The sequence below is a fragment of the Diprion similis genome, chromosome 1, assembly GCF_021155765.1.
Source record: "Diprion similis isolate iyDipSimi1 chromosome 1, iyDipSimi1.1, whole genome shotgun sequence".
NCBI classification, from domain to species: domain Eukaryota; kingdom Metazoa; phylum Arthropoda; class Insecta; order Hymenoptera; family Diprionidae; genus Diprion; species Diprion similis.
In genome coordinates this window covers 2,335,307-2,344,083 of record NC_060105.1, presented here as the reverse complement: position 1 = coordinate 2,344,083, position 8,777 = coordinate 2,335,307, and the positions used below count along the sequence as shown (strand labels likewise).

General features: G+C 45.1%; 1 protein-coding gene across 1 annotated transcript; it reads right to left on the bottom strand.

Annotated features, from left to right (window-relative positions):
* Positions 1 to 4,598: 4,598 nt before the first annotated feature.
* Positions 4,599 to 6,374, bottom strand: LOC124404485 (dynein regulatory complex protein 9-like). The gene is made up of 7 exons (XM_046878647.1): positions 6,318 to 6,374; positions 5,933 to 6,102; positions 5,727 to 5,828; positions 5,413 to 5,653; positions 5,129 to 5,335; positions 4,917 to 5,048; positions 4,599 to 4,813 (listed from the first exon to the last, which is right to left on the bottom strand). The coding sequence occupies exons 1-7, from the start codon at positions 6,372 to 6,374 to the stop codon at positions 4,613 to 4,615; spliced, it is 1,110 nt and encodes a 369-aa protein (XP_046734603.1). The 3' UTR covers positions 4,599 to 4,612.
* Positions 6,375 to 8,777: the final 2,403 nt, after the last annotated feature.

The window sequence follows — 8,777 nt, the reverse complement described above, 5'->3', positions numbered from 1 at the left end:
AAGAAACAACTAATTTCATACTAAAAGTAATCAGATTTATTCAATCCTCTTAAACCATTCCTCATCCACGGCAGGTCGGACAATGAAGCTAGATTCAAGATTTGCTCGACCGAGATTACGTCTTATCATCTTCGGTTGGTGGATCGTTTGATACGATCTGGATCATTCGCCTAATCTCGTAGGTGTCGCCATCCAGTGACTATTTCGCGAACTACTTTTGCCGCATGCTGGAGAGCGGGAGTTAGTGCGAATAATACGAATGATTTGTATTAGAAAAAATAGATTTTTCATAGAAACAATCGTATTGAATTTCGCTATGTCGACAGCTTTAAATTTTAGAGACTAAAAACCACTAAACACCCTGGAGACACGAAATAAATCACTGAAGGAAGCTTTTCCATCAACGCCGGTTTAACGGGGCAGTAAACTGGCGTCTCTGCCGTTGTGATAAATGATCTTTCAAAGGCTGGTGAAGTTTTTTTCGACCGGAAAATTCTTCGGTTTATACGTCAGAAGGCTTGACGGAAGATACAGCGAGTGTATGGATCAGTTTTATCGTCCAACATCCAGCGCAGGTTTACTAAAAAGACTCACTTTCCACGCTAGGCTTACTGGCGTCTGTCAGCCCCTTCGATCTAGGTCAACCCTTTCAATTTCGCCTTATGCAAAAATTCGTCCGAGGAATATATAAGCAACGTCGTTTGTCACCCGGCGAAATAAAAACCAAAAAAAGGAAAAAAAAAGAAAATTGAGGGAGACCAGAACCCCTAAATTTCAAGGGCGTGATCGAATCTGCCCCTGAATGTGTAGGTAAATAAGGATATACCTACTAGTGCGATTTATCTACGGTTTGAGCTTGAAGATTTGCGTATATATAGAGAAACGATGGATAAATTACTGACGTCGGATTGTCTTCGAAGCGGGAATCAAAGAGGAAGGAAAAACACGGTTTGAAAACGCCGATGGCTGCAAGTACATACTTATTCAGATCTCGCAGTGAGCAAAGTGCCGCTGAACTCATCGGCCGCGTATTTAGCGCCAGCGTTTTGTTAATTAGAGTTAAGCTAATTAAAGTCAGGTGGTAAACTCACGGTATTCTATTAATTGCGGCCGACCCAATATCTCCGGTTCGTTCACCGGGAGGTCAGCCGAGGAGGAGCTGTGCGCCAGGGTAGCGGGTGCAAGGGTGGAGGGAAATTGCAAAACTCTACTTCCTGCATTTGACCCAGAATCGCAGAGATAACGGACAGACAAGGTGCAACAGAAATGAATCCCTTTGCATTCTCCTGCTGCACCATGCACATGCATGTTGCCCACTTACACCCAACTCCAAACACCGGCAGGTACCCGCAGTAACCGCCTCTCCACAAGGCGCCATTATGCCTTTCCACCATGCTTCCACCCCCCTCCGTCCGACAAAACTGACAATCATGAGTTTCAAACTCTTCTCGTGGAAAACGACGATTCGCTGTATATTGTTCTTTGCACCAGAGAGGGAGAAAGAGGGAGGGAAAGAGAAAGAGAGAGAGAGAGTCGGAATGGGAGCGCCGTGTCCATTTTATCGATTCGTCGTTTGCACTCTTGTTCGAGATTTTTTTCGAAATGGTTAAAAATCGTCCTGATTTTCAGAACCGTTCGTCATCCTCACTGGCAGTGTACTTAAAGTACAACGCATGCTAGTCATCTTTAACCCTTTCAGTCACAGAAGCCACTATAGTGGAACCCATTTCCTTTTTCTTTCTTCTTCGTCATTTTTTTCTATGATCCGTGCAAAATCCTCATTTTTTTTTACATTTTCAGTTAAAAAAAAAAATACCACGTCAGATTCACATTCGGCGTTGAAATATACGTAAAAATTGAGGATTTTGCATGAAATGTAAAAAAAATTCAGGCCTCTGTGATACTGAAAGGGTTAAACCGTAGCCACTGAGCACATCTGCTCTGTGTCGAAGCGAATGGATAGCGACTCGAGGTGAACACCTGCAAACCGGCCACAGCCCTTAGACGAGAAGCCGTTAAGACTGCGGCACAATAAAGTAATTGGCTCGGGGGTGGAAAGACGGAGGTTCGCGTTCTCGGGCCGAGGGTGCGTGCTAAGCACATCGCGCCACCCATTTCTCAGGTCTAATCTAAGAAGGTGACCGGTCAGTAGGTGAGCCGAGTTCGCATGTCGCCCCGCATGCACCCCGGAATTGTCTGTATATAAGTCGGGGTGGCGCAGATGGTTCTTCCGTCTTATTAACGGGGTCAGACTGGCTCGACTCGAGGGTATAGCAGACATAGAATCGCTCGACCCGCGGGCTTCGATTTCTTTTGGGGGTTGAATTTCGGCCGCTAAAAGTCGGCGGAATAATTTAGGGTAAGAATTTGTCATCCTCGCGGTGGCGTTTCGTGCGATCGGGTGGGGCGATCGGGCGACGAGGGAGGCCGAGAAATCGCGTGGATCCGGGAAAACTGCTTCCTCGCGTGAACCGCATTCGCAGAGGCAACAAACCTCCGAATCTCGGCCAGGCTGTTCCACTTTCGGATTCACAACCGGCTGCGATTCGTTATTATTTTCACTAAAACACCTGCTATCTTACCGCCGCTACGTGACGCGCCTCTTAATTTACTCACCCTCGAGTCCTTGCAAATATCTGCCGGTATGTGGGGTACCTTGTATATATATATATATAACAGGAAGACACGCGCCCCGAGACTCCGCGGACATGACGTAATTTTGATAAATACCTGGTGGATTTTCCATACTTCGTTCAGGGAACACCCGAGATCAGGGCTCGATCCGATTTCTTCGGGCAACTGCTCCGCTTTGAATTTCCCAGCCCAAATTTGCGCCTGTAGACGTCTGACAAATCCCAATGGTTAGGCGGCTGTACGACTTCAAAGGGCCCAGCCAACTGCTGTCGTAAAATTGCTTTATAAAAGAAATTCCCTAGAGACGCCCCGCCGTTTCTTCAAGATGTTCCCTTTCGCCGAAATCTGTGTGTATATGTCCGTGTGTGTGTGTGTGTAATACATAGCCTTGAATGGCAGAAATCTCCCTCGTTTTTCAATAGGATTATATTATACTATATACTATACACAGTGTTAAAAGTGTAGACTATCTCAGTAAACCGACCTTTTTCGGGTTCCGTACGTGAAAAGAAAAAAAAAAAAAAAAACGAAACCCTTACAGCATCACTTCGTTGTCTGTCTGTCAATCAAGAACCTTTTTCTCAGCGACGGGTAGAGGTATCAAGTTGAAATTAATATAAAATACTAAAGTCTACGGTCCCTTGGAGGCGTAAAAAATTCAAGCTTCCAAGTCAACGCAATCGAAAGATACGGCCATTTATGTGACATGTTTTTATACTCGCAAACTCACAAATCAAAACCCTATAGGGTACTTCCAGTTGACCTAGAATTGTGAAATTTGTAGTGAAGCAAGGTCTCGCAGCACAAGTAAAGGAAAAAATGCGAAAATAGTTAATTATAGTTTTATCGCATAAAAAAAGGGAATCAAGTTTGCGCGGAACCCTCAGGGTTACTTTCTTGAGGGGTTAGGGGTAGTCGGAGTCGGAGTCGGGAAAAAATGAGTGTTTGCAATATTTTTTTTTTCATAGTAATTATATTAATTTTATAAAACCAATTATGTATAATTATTCTTTGATGTTTCAAGTATATATTTTTTTTGTATGCATTATTTTGTTTCAAATATTTCGGGCCTTTTTAAAACAAAAGTTGTATTAACAAAATTTGGCCTAAAGTCATACTTTTTGAGTCATAAATTTTAAAAAAATTTCAAATTATGCAGTTTTTTAATTAAAAAAAATTGATAACTCAAAATCTATGACTTTGAGCCGAAGTTCTTAGGAATAACTTTCGTTTTAAAATCCCCCTAAATATTATTAAAAAAATAATGCATAAAAAGAAATTGTTTAAGCAATTGCTTTCAAACAATTGAATGCTCCGATTTTCGGAAAAAACTAAGTTTAGAATATCTCGAAAATTATTTGTCGGATTGACTTGAAATTTACAGAGAATATTTTCGATACATCACACTCCAAGAAAATGCTGAGAAAAAAAATTTGTTTTTGTGCAAAATCCTAACCACCCCTAACCCCTTAACTTTTCAGGAATAAAGTGTACAAACGCCGGACAATTTCCGTGTGTTTACTGAAAATCAATATACCGTCGAGTTCTCCCATTGATGAAGTACACACGCAGATGTAACATGTGCCAAAGTACCTGGAAATGAGGCCGTTGAAAGTTCGTTTACACGAGGTGAAAACTGAAAACCCTCATCGAGACGCGCGATTCTCGTCGCAAAACTCGTTTTCACTCGATGCATTTCGCGATATACGCAGATATTTACTCGGTAAAATTATTGGAACGAATCTGCCGCCTCGTTCTGGGGCCGCTAAATATTTCGCAACCGAATGAAACGCGAATTTACAACCCCGAGGTAATTTGGGGGTGATCGCGTCGGCGGGTATTTTATTTTCTTAAAACGGGAGGTTCTACATATTGTTTGCTTTACGCAAGGTCGGCGGTTACGAGCTTTTTACGATTTTTTGCTTCTTTTCTTTCTTTATTTTTTTTTATTTTTATGTTCGAAAGCTCCGAAGCGACTTCATTTCTTGCACTTAGCCGGGCGCTTCTTCTTTTTTTCTTCGGGTCGGTACGGGCCGAACTTTTGGCGCACCATAACACCTCGCCACCAGGCTTGAATTTTAATCGTGCTTCTTCGCACGTGTTCCTCGAGCTTTTTCTTCTTTCGATCAGCTTCTTTCTCCGCCAAGTACGTGTCGATGAAATTCTGTTTCACTTGGTGCTGCGTAAATAGAATTGAATAAAATAAAATAACTCACTTACATCGTCTACGTCGATCATGTAAATCAATATCAGCGTACAAATCGGGCATCAAAAAAGCTCACCTCTTTCTTGAGTAACTCCAACGCCGTTCTCTCCAACTTTATCTTCTTCTCCAGCCTCCCGATTTCGTTCGTATACTCGGTCCGTTCTCGATCGTGACGTTTCTCCCAGCCAACTATTAGCTCCTCATTTTCCTGTCCGGTGTGAAATTCGATTAACGAAGAGTTGAATTTGAAAGAGAAAAGCTTTCGTCACTGATCGATGTTCCACGTACCGCGATGTTGTCGCACAAAAAGACTTCGATGTCTCTGGTTATACGATTTTCATTCTTCTCTTCTGTTTCGAGCTTCTCAAGAGTTCGGCGTAAGTCTTTCTCCGCGAACTGACAGCGCGCTATGTTCTGTTCACATCTGGCTTTCTCCCAAGCAGAAACGTACGCGATCGAGGCTCTGCCCTTTGCCTGTTGTGCTTCCATTTCTCTCTAAAACGAGAGCTTCAAGTATCTCTTTATGAACTCTACTGCAGCTGATAGAGAAAGAGAAGAGAGAAAAAAGGTACCAGAAGCGTCGCCAATTTTTCGACAGATTTCTTCCTCTCCGATTCGTTGGTTATTCTCTCTTGGGCGATTAGCTCTCGCAGCCGTTTCACCTCTTCGTTGTTTTTCTCTGCTTTGGATAGGATCGAATATTCCTCTATTTGTGCGTCGGTCAAACTTTTTGGAATCGTTGTTAGGACTGCGAACGATCCGTTTGATCGTAATTCCTTGACTGTATTCTCCAGGATGTTGACCAGGTCTGTACTGGAAAAATAGATTCAGAATTGCTTTGAGCGAACACAAAAAAATAACGAGAGCTTCTAAAAGTGCGACGAACCTGTCACTTGTGAGCTTTTGAAAAGCAGCTTCTGTCTCCATATCTTTGATGGCTCGTTCCTCGCTGGTGTAGAGTAAACGTGATTTGATCAGATCCAAATACCTGCGGTAGAAAGGAATAATTTTCGAGCCCAAGAGTATAATAGACGCGTAATTTCCTCCAGTTGGAGTAAATTATCATAATTTCTCCGAGAGTAAAAAGTTCACCTCACGTCAGTTGGCACGAAGTTCAAATTAGTAGCAGTTTTCTTCAAATTGTTCCTTTGAAGGATCGCTGCCATTTGTTCGAGGCACTCTTTCATGGACGATACTATTACGTCTTTTTCCCAGGCCCTTAAACGAACTTCCGTTCCATTTTTTACTCCCCGAACGACCGCCTTGGGAGTAAGAAATTTGAACTTGAGACGGTAATTCGCCCTTCATCCACGTCGACGTCGACGTCACGCGAGGGACGACGTACGCCTGTTTTAAAAAAGTTTGAAGACAGGCGACGACGCCCCGACGTTGGAAACAGAAGTGTGACGACCCTCGGCCGATTTTAAGCGTAATAAAAAGCGAAATTAGAGTTATTTTTAATTAAATCTCAGCTCACCTGTGGGTCGAGATCGCCTCGAGCGAAAAGCGAAGCCGAGTCTTCATCCCCGGACATTCGGTAAAAAATTAAAGAGAAAAGTACGGGGTGACACTAACGAGAAAAATGGCAAATCCCTAATAAAAGAGTACAGACTTGATGTAGTCGTAGCTGAAGCAACAATACTCACCCTCCAACCTTATCCTTAAACCTTGAAGCGCTCGTTTGATCCATCACAGTCGTTGCCGGGGAAACTGAGCACAGCATTTGCGGCGTGTGGCGTTATTATCATCGCAGAGAGAGAGAGAGAGAGAGGGAGAGAAGTAATGCTGAGCTTAGACTCGGGATCCACTCCTGTAAATTGCCCGGGATGGTTTACCTGGATCGGTAATGGCGGCGATAGTCTCGGGGCGATTTTTGCCGGTGAAGCATTAACGGCTAGTGCAGATTCAGGCCGAAGTTGTTCATCATCACGAATAGGAATCCCGAAGTTGCTCCGATCCTGGATGGATACGACGAACAGGGAACGCTGTGCGAGTATCTCCTGCCAGACCACTGACTCGTACTAAAGCAAATTCGATGCTGAAAGCTGGAAGCTGAAAGCACCGGCTGGCTGGATGACTCGACAACGCCGTTTCCCGGAGGCGTTCTTCCTGCAGTTAATTAACGAATCTCACTACGACGAGCCAGTCAGCCCGGTCGGTGCAACGGACTGCCGCTCATTCCCTTTGGCGAAGGATCTTCCGACGGGAATCCTTTATTCTTTATACTTGATGCTATTTCGTCCAAGCTCCTGCAGGCACTTTAGTATAAGCTTTCAGTGGTCCTTGTCACACTTGAGTCGCCAGGAAAAACATCCTCGAAACATAAATGGGAATGAACTCGATCCTTCCTTCCACATCCTTCCATATCCCAGAAGCTGATCCGTCTTTCCTTCGGGATCGATCACCTGCGTTTTTAATTCATCACGCACTTTTGCTAACTCACCTCGAATCGGCCGAAGAGTTATTAAAATTTCATCGGGATAAAAGGAGCGAAAGTCGCGTTGTTATCCTGGATCAAAAAAAAAAAACGTCCATCCAACACAGAATCATTTCAATTATTCCGACAAATTTTTTTTTCCTCCGAGAATTGTTCGTGACATTTTTTATCACGTGTCGATGATTCCAATTCATGCACTTGAAATACCGTCGAAGTCCGATCGATGCGGGAGCGTTTCAATTGTCTTGGAAAGAAAATTTTCGGACTATCCTGAGGTTCGATTGACTGGGACTCGAAAGAGAAGGCTTGAGCGAATGAAAATGGATCAGGCTTGGGTAGGCGGTGAATTAGTTACTTCAGCTTCCAATGCCTCTTTCCGTTGACTTATTCGCGCTCGAATGTGGCGAGAAGAGTGCTTGTCCTAGTTTTGATTGGAAAACTTTTCCCAGCGAAGACTTTTAATTGAATCTGCATTGTGGAGGAGGCCGTCCGGCATACCCAGTTAGATCCTCGAAGATCCTCTCCGTGGGTTCTCCTCTCGGTATTCCTTCCGCCCTCAAAGATCGCGAGATAATGGACCAGAGCGTTCTCCGCACGTGCTTGTCCCCCTTTATTACATTATCCCGGTTCGGGCCACACGTCGGCCTCCGGTATGAAACCGCGAATTTCTCAATATACACAAGGACCGGAGGTCGCAGTTCGTCGGGGCGAAATGGTCTCTACTCGTGGTGAGAGTCGAACATTGGCATTGCTCGTAATCGCGAGCGTCAAACCATTGCGGCTGCCGATTACATTCCAATTAGCTGATTACCTTCAGCCACCATCCGGAGCTTGGAATGACACGTGAATGTCGAAGGTCTGAAAGAAGTTTGGAGAAGATGGAACATCAGCTTTCGAAATTCGTCTGTAGAAAATGGATTTCCAAAAGATGGATAAGCGGCTCCTTTTCTCTGCGGCATGGCAGTCGTCAGCTGGCCGACCGACGACGGCGTCGCGACGCCCTGCGTCGGGTGAACGGGGAACCCAGGGAAGGACCGGCCGTGGCAAAAGCCCGACGTCCGGAGTCTGCGCGTCAGGGTGCGACGGCGCCGTGGTCGTCGATCCACCCGAGTTTCGCAGCGAGGGCGAGGGCGGTGGCAGAATCCGAGGTTGAGCTGGTGCGGAGCTCCGATAGAGTCGAGGAGCCGAGGGCTGGCTGCACTCGGTATTCGACGTTCGACCGACGGCGTCGCGACGCTGGTTAAATTCGTGCCGATTTCATGGCGACTCCTCCGAGAATTTCGCCCCGTCTTCACCGCCGTCGTCGTTGTTGTTATTGTTGTTGTTGTCGTCGTTCTCGTCCTTGTTGTCATTGTTGCTCGTATTGTTGACGTATTTGCGCAGCCCCGCCGATGTCCGACACCCCCGCGTTTTTCTCCGTCGGGAGAATTTCGACCCTCTTCACCGCCTAGCGTCGAAATTCGTGAGAAGTGTTGTTTCTGCTCGCGGTTCGCGTCCGAT

Excerpts from the sequence above, each read along its gene's own strand:
- LOC124404485 (XM_046878647.1), bottom strand. The coding sequence starts at position 6,374 with ATGTCCGGGGATGAAGACTCGGCTTCGCTTTTCGCTCGAGGCGATCTC. Across the intron at positions 5,829-5,932 it reads TTCGTGCCAACTGACGTGAG|GTATTTGGATCTGATCAAAT; the intron begins GTGAACTTTTTA and ends TTTCTACCGCAG. Across the intron at positions 5,336-5,412 it reads AAAAATTGGCGACGCTTCTG|AGAGAAATGGAAGCACAACA; the intron begins GTACCTTTTTTC and ends CTCTCGTTTTAG.